This window comes from Rhopalosiphum padi, chromosome 4 (assembly GCF_020882245.1).
Source record: "Rhopalosiphum padi isolate XX-2018 chromosome 4, ASM2088224v1, whole genome shotgun sequence".
Taxonomy (NCBI): Eukaryota; Metazoa; Arthropoda; class Insecta; order Hemiptera; family Aphididae; genus Rhopalosiphum; species Rhopalosiphum padi.
The window spans coordinates 7,928,309-7,949,155 of record NC_083600.1 but is presented as its reverse complement, the minus strand read 5'-3'; the positions used below and the strand labels follow the sequence as shown (position 1 = coordinate 7,949,155).

At 27.6% G+C, this 20,847-nt stretch overlaps 2 protein-coding genes across 2 annotated transcripts; one reads left to right on the top strand and one right to left on the bottom strand.

Moving 5' to 3' along the window:
• Positions 1 to 6,655: 6,655 nt before the first annotated feature.
• On the bottom strand, positions 6,656 to 11,770 carry LOC132930077 (monoacylglycerol/Diacylglycerol O-acyltransferase). The gene is made up of 8 exons (XM_060995742.1): positions 11,160 to 11,770; positions 10,885 to 11,059; positions 10,663 to 10,807; positions 8,549 to 8,643; positions 8,315 to 8,482; positions 7,397 to 7,590; positions 7,123 to 7,326; positions 6,656 to 6,954 (listed from the first exon to the last, which is right to left on the bottom strand). The coding sequence occupies exons 2-8, from the start codon at positions 10,931 to 10,933 to the stop codon at positions 6,838 to 6,840; spliced, it is 972 nt and encodes a 323-aa protein (XP_060851725.1). The 5' UTR covers positions 10,934 to 11,059; positions 11,160 to 11,770; the 3' UTR covers positions 6,656 to 6,837.
• Positions 11,771 to 14,852: 3,082 nt separating this feature from the next.
• On the top strand, positions 14,853 to 18,952 carry LOC132930440 (uncharacterized). The gene is made up of 12 exons (XM_060996316.1): positions 14,853 to 15,000; positions 15,127 to 15,341; positions 16,360 to 16,483; positions 16,643 to 16,879; positions 16,952 to 17,111; positions 17,214 to 17,332; positions 17,413 to 17,635; positions 17,698 to 17,825; positions 17,884 to 18,057; positions 18,115 to 18,282; positions 18,346 to 18,452; positions 18,616 to 18,952. The coding sequence occupies exons 2-12, from the start codon at positions 15,242 to 15,244 to the stop codon at positions 18,765 to 18,767; spliced, it is 1,692 nt and encodes a 563-aa protein (XP_060852299.1). The 5' UTR covers positions 14,853 to 15,000; positions 15,127 to 15,241; the 3' UTR covers positions 18,768 to 18,952.
• Positions 18,953 to 20,847: the final 1,895 nt, after the last annotated feature.

Below are 20,847 nucleotides of genomic sequence, written 5' to 3'. Positions count from 1 at the left end.
TTACAACTATACTAAAATTCAGATGACTGCGGACGCGCTGTCAGTTAACAACCACATCGTGGGTCACACAGTACTGGGTGAACGCAATTGATGTAACGCACGGCAACCTCTGCTGTCGCCTGTCTGTACTCCTCCGGATGCATGGAGGACAAATATTATTTCAAGCGTCGGCTACACGACCTTAGTCCGCGATTTAAAATATCGGCCCGGTATCCTGGAAGACCTGTGGAGGTTAGATTACCTCCAACACGTCACCCGAACTCCCAACAACTGGTCCTTGAGTGGCCAGTGGCGTAACAAGATGGGAATGGGCCCCGGGGCAATTAATAAATTAGGCTCCTTAATTCTATATATAGGAAAAACCACATTATACGTTATATTGTTGTTTAAAATATAAATACCTCTATAAAAACCATTATTGAAAATAATAAATAGATAATAAATTGATACTCAAAATAAAAAGGAAATCCATTTAATTATACTAAAACTAATTTTAAATATTAACATATTATCATTATTAATTTATTAATTCTATCGAATCAAATCAAATAAAATAAAAGCTATCAAATCAAATTTATAATCTTTTACGAGCTTTAATATTAGCAAATTGATCTATCACTTCACTTAAATCCAATTTTGAAGCTGCCTTGTTTTCAACTGCAATCAATGATAAATATTTGAGTCAATCTTGTCCGGTACTATTTCTAAGATAATTTTTGATTATTTTTAGTTTGCTGAAGTTACAGGAATGGTATAAAATAGTAAAATTGCCATGAACACTTCTGTTATATCACATTCCATCGCTCCAAATTTCGCGAAAAATTTGGTCCTATTACATCCGAATACTTGCTTTGAAACTGATCACATTTTTGCAACAGAGTTCTTTCGTCAATGCTACGTAATACTTTTGGAGTTAAAAAATAAAATATTTTGTTGACTTTACTCATACCAATAAAACGTGTATTTAATTATCATATTAAAAATATCCAACCCTTTTTTAAATTTTATTTCAATTATTTTACGGATATATTTTTAAACTTACCAAGAGCTCTGAGGGCCCCTAAGCTCTAGGGGCCCCAGGGCACTGCCCTGATTTGCCCGATAATAGCTACGCCACGTGACCTTGACGGCGAGAATACAAAATAAAACGACGGTAGTTCCAAACAGTCCATCTGCGATTATTATATAATGTTTTGAACGCGGTGTGAGTGTATGTGTACCGTAATGTATGTATAGATTGTAGGTAGTAGGTATGCTGTTATAAATGTATATAATATAATATTATGGGGAACATAATCATATAAGACGTGTTTGTTCGTGTACTCGGGTACTTCGGTAATAAATTAAAAACGGGAAATATAGTAAATACTAAATATTATGTTACACTGTTGTCAATGTTGTCATATAACAATATGGTAATAAAGAAACAAATATCGTTTACAAACCATGAATAAATATTACCATAAAAGAATAATAAGAACTTAAACCATATGAATTATAATAAATATGTTATTATAATAATTTTAATACAATTTTATAAAAAATGGTAATATCACTGAACTCTATACAATACAGAGATAAAATAAAATACAATAAAGTAAGAATCAAATACATTGTAAACATTAAAACATTATTATAATTTATAAGCCGAAGACAAATCTTTTACTTGAAAATATTTTTTTGACAATCGATGTATTAAATGTATTCACATAAAATACTATATTATAAAATTCACGATTTTGGGCAAGGTATAACATGAATAAACGGATACTATAATGATGTCACACACTCACACCCCGTAAAATTGTCATAGTATAAATTATAATATTATACGTTCGTTCACCACGTTACAACATAATAATAATAATAAATTAATAATATTGAAAGGCTATTCATGGGTGGACAGTGGACACATAATATGACACACGTCACTCGCGCATCTGAATGTGCTTGAGTAACGGAAACGCGACGTATAGTGAAGCGTTTGGAGCCGAACAAGAAACCTTCTGAAACAATTATTGGAGTATGCATACTCCGTGTATTGGTGTTCATAAGTAAAAAATAATTTTATTGTCAATAAACTGAATAAATAATAAATAATAATAAAAATATTATTAATTTATCGTTATGACTTTAGCATAAAAGTGTTTAACGTCGATTTTTTTTAAAAATCATGGATAAGGTAACTCGTATTATGTTGATAATGTCAATGTATGAACTATGAAACATTTATTGTTCGTGGTGAGATGGGGTTTGAACGTTTTTTCTGACTGCTGTAGAAGATTCTGAAGATTTTGTAACCAAATCATAACGATGCAATAAATTTTACCTATAAAAATATATATATAAATCGATATTTTCATGTGAAATTCATTATATAGGTAGTAACATGTTTTATACCTATATACTTGATGAACACAATGTTTAGGACGTAACACGATTGCACACCTTATATCTTTTTTCTTTGAGCAAACACAAACATTTAAATAAATATCAATTCCAAAAATTTACCAACATTAATAATAACGTAATACACTAATACGTATTCGTAAAATTATTACGACAATAATAATACTTAATAAAATAATACGTAGTCAAAAAATTTTTATAATACACTACAGTAATTACGCGTCTAAAAAAGGAATAATATGCAGATATTCGTCTATAAAAATAAATAAAGAATAAACGACGGTAATAATAATAATTAATAATTTAAAAAAATAGTCAAGACAATCAAATTCTTATAACTTTTTACCACAAAAACGTGGTCCTATAGTGTATAAGCATAATAATAGTCATTTAAAGAGATTTCATTATTTTTATATTTTTTCCAAATATTTATTATACATGCAATATTTTCTTCTTGCTCTTTACGAGGCTTGTTAATATTTTGTTGTTTTATACTATATATTTTTAAGTAAGATTCACTTTGAATATCCAACAAAATATGTAAAACTCGGTGAATTGACGGATGAGTTGTATAAAACTGAGCATTACAGTGGCTATGAAAAGATTCTGGGCCATTGGTTGTTCTTGCCTCTGTTGAAAGTTCAATGACCCATAAAATCGAAGGAAAAGCAGCATCAGGTGATACATAATTGTTCAGCAAATAATCAGTGAATTCAAAATTATCAATAGGGCTATTTTCAATTAAATACACAAAAGCATCTTCTACATCTTCCGAGGGTAAAAATCCAAGTGCAAAAAATTGTTTTAACCAAACACCTAGTTCAGATTTTGGATTATAGCTTTTTAATAAATTATTGTCACTTTGAAGTTTTCTGAACCAAAATTGGCCTAAATGAAATTTGCAGGCCATAATTTTGCAGTTTGGGAAAAAAATTGTTATATTTAAATGTTTGTGTTTGCTCAAAGAAAAAAGGTAAAAAGTGCGCAATCGTGTTGCACCTCAAATTTTAATTAAAGTGAATCATATACCAGCTGATAATATTCCGGGCAATATGGAAAATTACCTGCCTATTATACGCGACCGCATTCATGAATAATATCGATCGACGGTACTTATTTATAAATTCTCATAACACATAGATTTAGTGAATGTATTTACACAATATGACGTATAATACAGTTTGTTGCGAAGTAAGGAGAAAGGAAATGTTATCTCTCGATATTATGTTTATAATAATAATGAAACACCATGACGTGGAGACTGCAATATATATACCTAATATATATTTTGCATTTAAATTTATAACGAGAGAATCGCGACTAAAACTGAAACTAAACAAACACCGATGACATAAACCATTACGACGGCGAGACCGCGGTTTACAGATATTATAGCGACATCATACATTATTCCAATATAATCGTTCTATACACATTTAACATTTTCTACACACTTGTATTATCATATGGCACGGCTGTGTTGTGTTTAACCAAATATTTTCGTTAATATCATTGTGTGTACACTATGCGCCAACACATAACTATTAACTATTATTACTATATTGTAATAATATAGTGTATTGGAGACTGGCGTGATTTCGGTTTTTTAATATTTCTTATTTCACATAATATTATATATAATATATAATATAATCATGTGTAATAAACTTGTTATCGACTATATCGACGCAGTGATGAACTTTGTACCTGTAGTTACCGCAACGCCTCACAGTCGTAATAACCATTAGGATGAACACCTAAAAACATCAATCCACCAAAATTTGAGCAACTATAACTTTCTAACGGTTAAATGAAAAATAATAATTTTAATGTTAAAATTTATAAAAAAAAAATAGCCCTACTATTTTTTAAGACATTTTAAATATAGGTTGCCATTTGAAAATCAAAATTTGAAAGTAATTTCACTATTAAATATAAAGGTGAAAACAATCAAAATGTTACATAGTTTTAGAAAAGCACGAAACAAAAAATTTCGAAAAAAAAATTGAAAAAAGTCAGCACTTTTTGAAATAATGAGTGTTTAAATGTGTAATGATAAAAGAATCGCCTTGTATATAGTTCTGGATAACATTAACATATTATTCGGTATACTGGACGTCTGGACTGGTAACATCGGTATGTTTATTTTATTTGTGAAAACATAAATATTATTTTTATTCATAATTCTTTATTGAAGGAATATGGTCAAAATTTATTTTTGGGCAAAATAGACAGTGGAGGAAAACGGTATTATATTTTTGGAGGAAAATGACTACGGCCGTTTAAACAATAGACCGTTATTTTCTTCAGTTTAGTGGTTTAAGATAAAATGTCTACAATCAATATTCAATTGAACTTCAATTTAGAACTGACATAGTAATCAGTGATATTTCTACCAATTCTACTATAGATACCTACTTTAGCGTTTCTCAAATGTTATTAATAAGGCGATACAGTTATTGTCTTAAAGGTACGGTTTCCCTGCAGCGTCATCACGTGGAAAAAAGTGCAATATGATTGGGCAGAAGGAAAGTAGAATTAAAATTTTTGGGCTAATGGGGTCTTGCCCAAATTATCTAATTAATCTTTATATCCTTATGACCTTATATCATAGCTATCCCAGGGCAACCTATCTTTGAATAACAATTTGTTAATTAATTAATTATTATCTAACCTATTGTTAGTAATTGTTTGGTTTTTGTAATTAAATGAACTATAAACTGCAGTCTCACACTACTTTTCTATACATAATTGAATATTTTTACTTCTTTATATGGATTAACTTGTAGGTGCCTCAAGCCCTTAACCCTCCACCATTTATTTAATACAATAAGTTTATATGTAATTTTAATATTTTTGATTAATTTTTTTGGAAGGTGCATTTGCAGCACTCAATTTTTTTTCATATGTCACATTTTTACTTTTACCAGCTATTTAACTATCCAATATGACCTATAGATCCCTAAAGCACATAATATATGGACTTTGAATAATCATTTATCAAAGAATTTAATATTGTTAATAATTTTTTTGGTTTAAAAATCAGATTTCACTGAAAAATTAATAGCAATATTAAAGATAGTAAAATTAACTTTATAAACTCACAAATAATCCACTATGGGTATACCTTATTTTCATGACATATTCCATTACCAATAATACATATTACCGAGTCGGTTGCCATGAAATAACAGTTGTAGAGGAAGATATAGATATCAGTATGTGGTAGAATCAGGTATGATAATTAAATCCTGGAGCATATCATAACAACTTATATTAATTATTAATGATAATAATTAATAAAAACATAATAATAGTATGTTTAGTTTTTGTCAATTGATTTTAATATAAATTATTATTTATTATTTTAAATATGTACTTAAAATGTGAACAACAATATTATAATTAAATACAATGTACAAATTTAAATGCAATACAATTCTTGATGACCTAATCCCATAAATAGTCAATATTTTATTGAATTAATTTTTTGTTAAAGTATGTTGCACTGTTCTAAAATAGGTAACAATAACATAAAAGTCATAATTTATGGTGTTTTACAAAAAAATGAAGTTTAAATATAATAACATAAAAATAAATATCAGAATCTCTAAACAATCTAAACACAAAATGTCAAATAAATAATAATAAATATTTAAAAATATATCACAAAGTAGTTTTAAATAAATTATAAAATAATTGCTTGATTAGCATATCGTTTTGGTAATAAAAAATAAAAAAGTGAACAGCCAAATTACAATAAATGGGAATCAAATTTATCATAAGCATCAATGGGTTTTTTTTTAATAATATGTAAACATTTTCATATCACATACATATTAATAATTGAACACAAAATTCAGATAATAAATAATAAATAATCATATACCAAAAGCAATAACTATATCAAGTCTCAGTGTATATTATAATATAATCACAGCTACATGCCAATATCATTTTAAAATTAGTACTTTTTTTACTCCAAATAAACTTAAGTAGATTATTGATAAACAATATAAATTAATATACATACATTTATTTATACTAATAATAACAATATTTTCCCTTCTCTTGAAAATGTTAGAAAAATTTATTTTTGAAATTTGTGGTATGTAGCCATTAATTAATAACAAGATTTAATTAATTAAACCACTTATTTTAAAATTAATTAAGTACATATCCAAATAAAAATAAAAAATCAATAATCATAATTTTTATAGATAGTTATAAATTAATTATAAACTGATTTATATAATATAATATATTATTTATAAATACTTAAAATAAATTAAGATCTCATCAATTAAATTATGCTATAAAGAAGTCAGTTACATTTTTTTTTTTATACATTACAATGTACCACAACACAGTCTAAATACCGAGATAATTAGTTTAAACTTTCCCATCATTGGTAAGTAAAGCGTAATGTCATGTTTTCTTCTTACTACAGCTTAAAGGGTTATAAACACGTTCACAGAGAGCCCTTAGTATATTACCAGGCACTTTTTGATGTTGACATATTAATTCTTCAATTGCACTTGCCACCTAGAACAAAAAATTAAAATTAAAAATAAATTACAATAAAAAATGTCTCCTATCAGACCATAAAAAAGGATATGATTTAGGTACACATAAATATATATTTTTTAAGCCATTTACAATTATTTAAAATGTTTTAATAATAATAAAAATATTGTTTTTTACAAGTATTACCTTTTTTTGTAAGTCTTCGGCTGATAAATCTGGATCATATGGAATTGGTTTACCAATATGAGTTCTTAGTTTGACGGGAAACCCTCCATATATTGGTACTATAGGCAACCTGGTCCATAAATATATGCGCAACCAGAATCGACGACCAATACCAATACAACGAAAAGCTTCACGAATATTTTGTGTGAATATTGGTATAATAGGCTAAAGCAAAATAACATATATTAATTTAAGAGATATCATATTATATTATGGCAATTACATGAAAACTTACTACTTTAGCATCTATAGCTACTTTAGCAAAACCAAATCGCTTTTTCCACATAAGTCTGTAATACCTGTCACCAAATTGAGCTTCATAAACACCACCAGGCGAGATTGCTAAAAGATTGTTTTCTTTTAGTATGTCTGAACAAGTTTGTACTGTACCAGGTATAACTTTTAATGGTTCAGATATTATTGACCAGCCTAAACATACATTGATAAAATAAAACAAAAGTTTTAAATGGTTTTAATTTTCAGTAAGTCGTATGGGTTGAAATTACATATTCTATTACGCAGGATAAAAATTTTCTTTGATTAAATATAATATAATTTTCTTTAATATTTATTGATTTTTAAATTAAATATAAATATTGTGAATTACATTTTATTATTATTATTATTATTATTTAATGACACGTAAATAGAAGCTAGGTAAAATTCTATGTATACACAGAATGATATTTTTGTAATTTTGTAGAATAGAAATTTATCGACATGCTCATTTATGATTTGTAAATTACTATTAAAATGTGTTTTATAGAAGGTATATAAAAGACATAATTAATTTGTTTAATAATTTTACTTTCTTTAAATGTTTTTGCAAAACTTTTTGAGATTTTGCATTTATAAATTAGTTAAGTAACTTTCTCTGTATACTTGTGTACATAATTTGTCACTATGTGCATATGACTAAGTCAGAATAAAACAATTTTGATTCAGAAAATCAGTAAGTGGTTATCCTAGTCCAGAAAAAACTTAAATGACGCAACTGATAAATCTTTCTACAAGGAAGTATTCAATCTGATTTTATTTTCAATATCTTAGTTCATACTTTGTATATTTCAATACCAGTCTTACTTATAGTTATTTTTTTAACAGATTGTACAACAAAAACAATAATAATAATAATAATAATAATTATTATTACCTGGTAATTTAAACAGAAAATGATCAGCTACAGTATGAACTAATTTTGCCTTGATCAAATATATTCTAGAAATCATGTAATATAGATCTATAGGAATAGCGCCATGATAATATACTAACAAAGCGGGACTATCAATAGGCACATTTTCAAGGCCATTTACTTCATATCCTAAAAAAAATAAAATAAACATTTTAATTAATAATGACAAAAGATGTTAACTTCAAAATAAATTACCATGCCAAATCCAACCATGGGCATCCCATAATGCAGCTACAGTTTTCAATGCACCATCCCAAAAATTATTTTCATATGCATTTATAAGTCTTTCCCTACAATAATACAATATCATGTATGGTTAAATAATTAATAATATTATTATCTGAAAATAAATAGATTTGATGATTTTACAAGTGGCATTTTTAAATAACTTTTACTTTTTAGTCATTATTTTTAAGACTAATTTTGTATTCCAATAAAAATTAGCTGATAAATTAATATACAAAATAAAATCAGTTGGATTATTTTGTTTAAAATTTGATATATTAAAAATGTGCTATGCTAAATACTATGATATATATATATATATTTATAATTGTTTTTAGAATAATGTATCTTACAAGACAATATATTATATTTATTTATATTAACAAAAGGCAAGCTATTTAACTTTGAACAATTGATTAGTAATAAATTTAATTTTAATTTCAACAAATTTAAAATTAAATAAGAAACTTTAACTGACATACATCATTAATAAAATAGTAATTTTTAGTTTCAATATTTTTCTATGAAACACTTAGAAAAACAAATATTAACCTGTGTAATATTTGTTAGTAACATTGACCTTATACTAGGTATAACTTAGTATAAGGTACCTATATGGCTATATGATAATAAATCAGTATTTATAACATTCATAACTAATATTCAACATAACATCTTACCAATTACTTACCACACCTATAATAACTAATGCCATGAATTACTATTTAATGACTAATGCCATTGTAAACATTGTATAATCATCAATATGATTGTATTTAAATTCACGACCAGTAATTTACTATATTGAATATTGATAAAATGTATTATATACTAATATTATACAAAATGACAAGATATGATTTACATTAGCTGACAACTTTAAATAAGTAAATTTTCAAGGGATTCTGTAAGTATATAGATATTTAAAACCATAAAATAATATGTATTTTAGTACCTATTACATATTAAATCCATATTAGATAGTATATTTTCTTATACAATTATAAAAACTTCATTTTATGATTTTTCAAGGATGTATTATAATAATAAATGTAAATAATTGGATATCACTCATAGCATGTAATTATTATGGATTTCCAGAACCAAAGAGCAATAATTTATAAATATTAATTACGGTCCACAAGTACAACCTAATCAGGTGAATCATTACACAATCATAGAAATTCTTGGATATTTTCCCTGAATATTATTTGATCTATAACCTTATAGTCAACATTGATATTTTTAAATTTTACCTAATACAAAACTTTTCTTTACTTGTTGGGTATTAAATGTACAATTTACTAACTATTTTATAATAATAGGTATCAATTAAATAATTTAGATATAATTTATTAAAAAACTTATTAATAAGGCAAGTTCACATGTTATAAAAACAACATGATCTAAGAATAGTAATAGTATGAATGTGGTGCAACTGAAAGTCAGCCAAGTTGCAGTAGCCAATTATGAGCATTTTAAACTTTCTACAAGTACATTCAGGCCACTGTTTTTCTCATTGCTCTCATATACAGCAAAAAAAATAAGCTTTACACTCCAAATTAAAATACCGGCACATGGTTAAAAAAAAAAAAAAAAATGTGATTTTGTAAAAAATTTTAATTATGCTGTTATTACCACTAATATAGTTACATATTTAACAGACAATAAATTTAATTTAAAAAAAAAATTTTATTTGGCAAACAATAAATTACTATAAACTGGAGCAAGCATATTATTAAAAACTTGCAACATACAAAATATTAATATTTATTTTAATCAATTGACTACACTTGACTAATTTAATTAAAATAAGACACCTGTTACTTTTACTGTTGATTAATGATTATTTAAGAATGTTTAATTCTATAAAAGTACAAGTTTATATAATTTAATATAAATTAAATCATGTGAACTGATATAGTTATAAAATGTTACCACTGTAGATCAAGTACATATATCTACTTACTTCAAATATATAATATTTAAGTCCTAATACTTCTTTTATTATTTTAATATAACATTCCTATAATGTATACTAAGGTCGTCTATCAATTTAAGCTTTTAAATACATATATTTGTACCTGTGAAGTCTATAGACGTAGAGTATAACACCAGTTATGTAAAATAATAGTACGATGGTGAGTGGCAACAGGAACGTCACAATGAGTGGCCAAAGCAGCCATGTCATCCAAAGCCACAAATCAACATCCACCCCAATGTAGCCGACTGTAATGTTCAAACGGAAATAAAATAAACATAACATAAACAGAAAACATTATGCTCCTCAATTATGGGACACATACCCGTAATTGAAGCAGTGTAGTTGTAGGCGTTGCTGAACAGCGTCAACATCGTTTACTTGCCGTCAAGTGAAAGATACCAAGTAGAACAGTTCGGTGCTATGATTTGTACAGTGCGTACGTGTATGGTAGAGGGTTTATGGGTCGCACCTCACGCCGTGTTTAGCGCTAGACATGTCTGAAGAAAACTGACCTTAGGGCACATACTACAACGCACCAACAGGTTACGGGTATGTGGTTTATTTTTTATGTTACCCGTTCCTTCAAATATTACATACATACAAATGCGCTGACGGAGCAACAACGGAACTCCGTCGCAATCAAATTCGTGAAACGGTATCAAAAGTGCGTCCGTCGACAAGTTTTTTTACAGAAGATTTTTTTTTTGTTTTCTGCTATTCTGCTTACTTTTGTTTCATTCTTCTTCGATCACCACCGCCGCCGAAAACGGATTTATTGTTGCGACGACACGATTATTGTTTTCCGGCGGCGTCGCACGTTACGAGTACGATGCCACTGAAATGTCGACTGACGAGGGTAGAGGACCAGACAGTCGCTCACGAGTGGCAAGTGGCAACGGCAATCAGCAAACGAAATACGAATACAACAACCAAGTAGATAACGAACGACCGTCGACCGAGTGCACACCGAAGAGCGCACTACGCACGATCACGCTGATAAGGCGATGAAGAAATTGGGTAGGGGTGAAAGTCGTCTTTGAAGTATTACGATAAATTTTACAACTGGACAAAACAACTATATACCTACTAAAAACAGGTGAGATAGCGTTGCGTCGTACACGTACTACGCGCGTAACTGCGACGGGTACGTTCGTCTTCGACGCTTCTGCGCTTACTTTGCCCTCAATGAGAACAGTTTGTCTTGATAATATTTGCACCACTTATGAGTTATGGACACCCACTATATCTCCCTATAGTAATCCACCACTACACTGTGATAGTGTACTGCACTCGGTGCACTCGCCCGAAGCCACTCGGCCGTACGTTGCGGCGTGCACACTGCACACAAATAAAAGACAATTTTCTACAATCGTGCAAACTGCAATGCAATGTATAATGTGTAAGCCGTATTGATTGTGTGTACGTGAGGCGTAGTAAAGTATAGATTATTAGTGTAATGTGCCATGAGTATCCCCAATGGCTAATGAGTGATGTGGTAGACATTTCCCTGTACATTCGATTTTCAACCTCCACTGATCGCTATGTTGCGCAAGCTCATACCAATAAGTATATAGGTAGTCAGTCGAGTGTATCTGTTCACCGTTGTCGCTTATCGATCGTAATTCGTTGGAATCGCAGATTAGTCTGAGATTACCGAATAACTACTTGGTTATTTACTATATTTTATTTAAATTTTTCATTTGTCTATATTAATCGATAGAACTCGATTTAATTAATAATTCTTAGATGTTAGCTAATGTCGAAATGCGTTATAAAATGTTTCAATCTTCATCTTTTCTAGAAGAACAATAATCTAGTCTACATTTTCGGGGGCAAACTAAAAACATCATAGTACTTTTTTTAATCATTTGTAAAAACGACAACAATAGGAAAAAAGGTAAATTTTAATATTTTGTTAGTTTGTTTAAATTTGAAAACGAACTATTGCATATATGTAAATTACATTTTAAATGTATAGGTTAGCATTTTCTATATTTGGTATGATTTTGACTATTTTGGGATATAAATAAACATTTGAAATGATATTGTAAAATATAGACATGATTTTTTTTTATAAACGTTACTTAAAGTTTAAAATTTGTACAACTATTGAAAAGATGCTAATTATTTCATTAAAAATTTATAAAATGTTCAATTTTTTCAGCTAAGGCTTAAACATTTGAATTCAATATTCCTTATAAGAAATTTTTATTTAAACCCAAGAATCTTAAAAATGTATAAGCAGACATTTTGTTTTTATAGACATTTATTACAGACTTACAGTTCAAATGTTGGCGAACTGGATATATAAACAAAAAATAACAAAGAAAGAGAGATTTGAGTATGAGTGTAATTGATTTAAAGAAAATAATTCAGCAAAATAGACTTTATACTGATAAATACTCATTCTCTCATAAGCTGTTAAAAGTTCTATTTTCATCGTCGATTTTACGCTTTTTAGTAGACATTTTTGTTAATTACTAAACAAGAAAATAATAATTTTTACAATAAGTGCAAATGTTATAATTATAGGTATTTAATGGTTTTAAGTTTATACTTGAATGAAAGCTCTTTGGCGTGGATAAATAATAATATTATAATAAATACCTACTATGTTTTCGTCAAAAATTTATCCAACTAAATACTAATAATAAATAATAAATATAAAATATAATATTTTAATAATAATAAAATAAATTACTATAATAGTCGATATAACCAAACTACCAAACATTATATTACAATATTAGGTAATCAGTGGCGTATCCAGAGGGTCACTATAGGCTATACCCCACCCTTATTGGTAGTATTTGCTAGGTACTTTTTTTTTTAAAAAGATTTAGGTATGTTTTTTATTCATATACATGAACACACTAATTTATAAACTTAGAATTAAGTATAGAATAAATCAGGGTCGCATTTAGAGGGGAAGCACTAGCTATAGCTGGCCCGGGTGCCAGTATTTTTGGAGGGGGCGCCAAAATGTTATGGTCAGAAATGTGAATTATTAAAATTTTATAATTAAAATCATTTTAATAACAGTATTTTATAGTATAATATTTAGTATTACCTATGCTATTTGAAATTTAAACAACCAATGTATTTATAACAATATAGACTATAACTATAAGCGATTTAGAATTATAATTATACCTAATAATAGTTCCAAAATTTGTTGTGGTTACTGGTTATGTCAATTAGTGGCGTATTAACGGGGGAGGGGGTCTGTAGATGTCAAAAGAAGTTTTTCCGTGTATAAAAATTAACTATCAAGTAATCGTCGTAGATTCACGTTTGAAACCATCAAGAAATATCTTATTGTGCAGTGTAATTTTCAAAGTATTATTTGAAAACAAGAATATTAGAAAGATAATTTTCTAATATATAATATAAATTCTAATAAAATAAATATTTAATTTTACCACATATTTGTTATATGTACCTAATTTCTTTTGGGGCCATATCTTAGTGTATATACAGTTATTTTTAGGTACATATTTTAGAACATATTTAGGTATTTTTTAGAGCTACAAGTCCCTAAGCCTAATTAATAATTATATCATAATATATATAAACAACTGTAACAGAAAATAATAATAATTTGATAAATTATTACTCTAAAATGTCGATATTTTGTTAAAGTATTAAGGAAAAACTATTAAACACTAATAACAAATTTAATAGTAGATAAAACGTATCTCAAATTCTTTTGTATAATTTTTTGAATTATGGCGGTTCCTACCATAATCTATGACTATCATAATATTCCGGGACATTATAGATTGAATTAGAACTAATTGACGTTGGATCAACTATTTATTCGAATCGCGATGTAGAGGAGATCTTCACCTGTTTAATTAAATTTGAGTGTAAAAACATTATTTGTATTTGTGTGTTGGTTTTTTACGATAGCTCAATTTTTTAGTAAGTTATGCGTGTATAACATAGCGTAAATTAAAAATGCTCATAACAATCATAACTCACTTAAAATCTGAATAATTGTAAAAAACCAACATACACAGATAATGTTCTTACCATCAAGTTTCATAATAGGTCGGATTCACTCTAATTTTTAAACTAACGGGTTTGCTAAACGTGATCAGCTACTGTGCGTAAATTTGCTATGTTGCGCACTTGTGAGACGGAAAAAACACAATATGCGGCCATGCGGGTGAGACGCCGTGGACCAATTGTTAAAATTATGACGGGGACCAATTGTCCACATACGACGTTTTTTCGTGGGGACCAATTGTCCTAGACCCGTTTATAATATTATTGTTTACATTATTTATATTTAAAATTTAAACCGACTATGGTCTACTGTTACTATATTGGTGAGGACAGAATACGGACCTTAGAAAAGTATAAAAATAAAACTATTACATAACTGCAAGTTTATACAAGCTTATACAAATTCACAAAATTGAAACCGTTAAAAGTAAACACATTTATAGTATTGTATTACTGAAATAATTCAGCTATTATCGCATATTTTACACCGTCGTGATCGCGTTAAATCGTTTTTCTAACGCCGTTGATTTCGAATTTCACGTTGTTTCTTCAGGAGAAGATCACACGTCACCGGAAGAAATAATAAATGTGAAGAATATTCGTCTCATTGACCAGTGGGTCGACCGTCGACGAGTCGTTAACAATAATAATTTTTCATTCTCGCTACCATGGAAGCGGATGCTGTGTGCCGGTCCGTTCTCAATGAGATCGAGGAGTGTTTGTCACAAATCAAACGAATGCCTTTGCCACCGTTTCCTGTTTACGAGAGTGAGTTTCAATTATTTCTGATACCTATATCGTCTAAGTATCTATTATTAAAGGTGTTAGCCATTAGGTAATAAGTTTCATAATCATTTATTTTTATGGTAAGGTACTTAAAAAGTATTATAGTCACTGGTCCAATCAGTGTGCACATTATTGATGATTTCAAATTTAAATTAGCTGTTAGCTCTATCATAAACTCAGGTTATTTAAATAAAATGAAAATACTTATTTACATTGAATCTAATTGTCAAAGTCAAGTAGAGTATTGTTATTACCTATAATCCCATCCAGTAGCGTAACTACCCTCGTCAGCGGCCCAATGCAAAATATATTTTTCGCCCTACCTAATATAAATTTGATTCTTTGACCTTTGTCATTAAAACTTTGATATCATTAAATTATGTTCTTTTTATAAGATTAACCCAATAAAATTATATTACATTGAATATTTTGTTTCAAATTAAATAAAAATGAATTTACAATTACACAAAACCAATATTATTTTATTTGTTAGTTTGTGCCCCGAGGCAACTGCATCTGTTGCTCCTGCGGTAACTACGCCATTGAATCTAGCATTAATATTTGATTTTTTTATCTACCAACATTACTTAAAAATCCATTTTTTATACTATTATTTCAAAGTGATGTACAGAACTTTATTTTTTTAGAGCAATATTACATGCAAATATGTAAAAGACTGTTTAAAGTATGTTTTCCACGCTGTGCCAACACGGAAAACACAACTATTATATAGTTTTAGACATGGTTGGTTTCTAGACGTATAGGTATTGATAATAGTTGTTCTGTTCCACTGTCTGCTATGTCTAGATACTACATACCAAAATGTTTTTGTTTGAATTAAAATATGTGTATGTTATTTTAATCATATCATTGTGACAATTTCGGTATTTATATTGCTTATAATATTGAAATATAACTGTCCACTATGTGCTCATAGTTTATTAACTCATTAAATATATTGACTATTATAAATGTATTTTAATTTTATAACTTTTTATAGATACTAATAAAGCTGCTGCTTGTATCAATTACCGTTTAAAAGAATTTGATTCTGTTGCATATTATCTTTCTGAAGCTCATGGAGGTGGAATTCGTTCAAAACTATCATTGATAATGAATCCAGAGTAAGTTCATCAACATTGTTCTATTATTTTTTTATTTAAAAGATTTCAAAATATACATTCTTGCGTGAGTCAATAATTAATAATTATAAATATGATTTTAAATTATTTGATTATTTATTAAGTTCTGTGCCAATAAGTATTTTTTTTATTTTATTACAGTACTCCTAGTAAAAAAGAACTCAATGACTGTCTATCCTTGAACTCAGAATATGTGAATAAAGGATATCATGGTCTTATTGAACGTTTAAAAGAAATGCCATCTGAATGGACATTAATACAAATTACTAAAAACTATAATCCCAAAGATATAGTAACACCTAGGCCTACAGATAAACCTACAGAAGTTGGTGAACTTTTCATATCTAGATATCAGTGTGGTCAAAAATACAAAAATATGTATGTTATATTAAATTTGTTTGGAATTTTTATATGTTTATTTTTATTGATAATTATTTATATCATTTTAAGTAAGCCTTTGACTATAAAAGTAGAAAAGGCCAAATCCAGTTTAGGACAAAAAACTATATTTGAAGTTTTGAAAAAAAGCTTAGAAGATACAAATGACAGACAAAATAAAGATCCAGTAGCTATTCGGAATTTAAGAGATTCTGCTTCGCAGTCAATTAAAGTAAACACACAACTTTATCTAATGAAATATTTCTAAATGAGTTAATAAAATAAATGCTAACTTATTATTTATAATTTTAATTTTAATAATTGTTCCCAATAGAGCATTTCTCAAGAAATTCATACCAGTTGGATAAAACATTGGATTTGTATGTTATTAGGCAACTATATTGATGAAAAACTTTCAGCAGAAGTTTATAGTATTATCGATAATGTCATAGAGTTAGTAATTTCTATCTTAAGAAAATTGTAATTTGTATATTATATACAATTTATTTATATATATAATATAATATTTTCAGAGAAGAAAATATGACTATAAGTGACCGAGGTAGAATGATTTTGTATCAGATAACAAATGCAGTTGTTCAACTTACAGATGTTGAAATAAACAGCATTCTTAAAGAAGTTGGCTGTTCAATAGAAGAAATGAGTAAATTAGAATCTGCTATTAATAAATATAAATTAAATGGTTCACATTTAATGTTGAAAAAGAGACATTCAGTTTTGCTTATATTAGATGAGGTATAGTGTTAGTGTAGGTTAAATAAAATAAATGTATATTTTCTAATTTTCTCATTTCACAGCAATTAGAATGTTTGCCATGGGAAACAATACCATGTTTGAAAAGACATCCAATATCCCGTGTGTCATCTGTACATATTGTGCACAGATTGTATAACAAACATAAGGATTCTATTCAAAACGGATTAATGTAATACAATTAAAAAGTATTTATGATGATATATTTTAACTGTGCAAATAATTTTTAGGAAAATTAAAAATCAAGGATACTATATTTTAAACCCTGATAAAACACTATCTAATGCAGAAAAAAGAATGTCGAGTTTTCTCAAGGAAAGAAATGTAAACTGGCCTGGTATTCAAAGTCAAGAACCTACTTCAGAACAGTTTAGTTCAATACTAAAAAAAAATAACATCCTATTGTAAGTAATCATATTTAAGATTATGTTTTTATTTACTGACCTAATATTTGTATTTAGATATTGTGGCCATGGCAATGGAACACAATACTTGCATAGTTTGGATTTAGACAAATTAGATCTACAATGTATCCCAATGTTGTTTGGATGTTCAAGTGTCAAACACACAGACAAAGGTGGACGGCCTAATTTTGTGGGTGCTTCATATGGATATTTAAAAGCTGGCTGGTAATATATTTCTTAACTACCACCACTTTATTTTTATAAATTCAAAACTGTTTATTTATCTAGTCCCTGTGTCATTGGTATGTTATGGAATGTAACAAGTTTAGATGCTGACAACTTGGCTAGAGCTATGCTTAATGTTTGGCTACCTGGAAATCCTATTAATCTTCAAGGTGATTTAAGAATATAAAATTTAATTATTCAATATTCGCCAAATCGATGTTTATAATATTTTCAAATAAATATATATAAAATTATGTTTACCTATTGGCTATTGGTAGTTGAGAAAAAAATTATTTTATTATTTTAATTAAGTTAATGTTGATAATATTTCAGAGAAATGGCCTAAAGAGTTTTTAGATCAACAGGATTATCATATGGAAAGAGAACTCTTACGCACATTAGCAATTGCTAGAAAAACTACCAAAAGTTTTTTCAACTATGCTGCATTAGTTGCCCGAGGCATACCAGTTATTATGACAGACTGATATTGATAATCCAGAACTAATATAATTTATATTTTAAGTTATTGAGAGACTCAAATTTTTTTATTTATAGTGAAGTTCAAAGTAATTGCCATTAAGTTTATACCTATTTATAGATTTACATAATTATTATAATTTGTTAAACTATATTTTTAAGTAATAAATTGTTTATACATTTTTTTCTCATACTTTGTTGTGTATGTTATAAACTTTATAATTTCATGAAATCTCTATCTTACCAACAATAAACTCATTAAGACCTAACTAATAACCAACTATTTATAAAAGAAAGAATATTATAATCATAGATATTTTATAAATTGTTCAATTACTTAAGATTACAGAAATATTTCAGTACCTAAATTTAATCTATAGAGTTGTAAAGAGAAAATTCTAAATATAACTAAATAATTGGATGAAAATTAAAATCTTAAAAAAATTATCCTATTCTTTTTTGTTAGTATAGTTCAACATTTCTGGAGATTACAATATGCTGATTTCTAAAAAACATAGATAATATAATAATATTACTGATAATAATTCTTAGTTCACTGCTCACTAGTCATTCCTTTTGAGATTTTATGTTTTTGTTCGTAGGTATTATTCCTTCCAATAAATATTTTATGAGTCTCTTATGATTAAAAATTCACTGATACAAATACTATACTAAAGGTATCTAAAGGTATCTATTCAGGGTTTAGCAAGTGAATATACAGAATCTGCATATTCCCAATTGACACCTTGCCTTAAAGACCAGTTTCACCATTGTAAGATGTCGTACAAGGATGATCAGAAGAACCGATTTTCATCAACCACGGTATATTTTTTTGCAGGACAGTGTTTAAGTAAAATTGAACTTTTTTATTTATATTAAAAATGAGTATTAAACATAAATTAAAACTAATACAACTTGCTGTAGCAGTAGTATTAAACAAAATGAAAATCAGAAGATTATATTACTTATAACAATAATTAATAATATGTTCTGCTCTAAATGCACAATGGTACTATACTAAAATACTATAATTATTATAATAATGGTGGAGAAGTAATGACTATACTAATAACTGGAAGATACGAGAGAAACGTCTACTTAAGCAAAATATAAAAAATATGTGTTTACTGTTTAGTACTAATTTTAATATTTAATAATAGATAATATTCAATATACGTATTATAAAATGAATGGTAGTACCTATAGGCTATAGGCACTATATATTTGCTAGTAATTAGGGACTGGGGCTTAATGCAAATACGTGTATTTAACTTTGAAGAACGATTATAGATTAGGTACCTATGTAGGTATCTATTTGACTATTTATAATCGTGCTTAAAACAATAAATTCTCATTGGGAATCTTGGCATAACATAACTCGTGGGTTTGGATTACAATTAATGCAATTGTTACAAGGTCGAATTTTTTTCGCTTACATCCGCAAGACTGCGTGTACTAGTGGCATATTTAAAATTAAATTAATTGTATTATTATTAATTTCATTATTATGATTATTGATTTTTAAATCATTATTTTTACTCGGAGGTTTTATGTTAAGAGAACTCAGACCTGTATTCAAGGTTTAAGGAGTACTGCAAAATATTACATAACTTGAGAAACTCCCGTTGAAATTGCTCTAACCGACAGTTACCGTCATATTACTATAATATGTGTCTTAGCCCTTAGGTACTGATAAAAGTAGACTATACAGATTACAGAATAGATCCAAGAATTCCAGATAATTACATATTTTGTCATTACAATTTTGTAGAAAAATATTGTTTCTTAATATTAATAATTAAGAATATGTGTCTATGTATAAAAAATAATAATATAATAATAAGTAGTTTTTTTTTCATTAAAAGATTAATGAATAACTTAGTATAATATATTATGTTATACCTACCTACTTTACTTATTTTACTTCTTATTTTTTTAAATCTACAGATTAATCATCTATAATAAAATTATATACAAAGTAATAATTTGTGGCGGATGGCGTGGTACAATAAACTATTAGACATACGTTGATTTTATACAAAATCCTTCTATTTTTAGATAATAAATAAATAATTTAATTTCTAAATA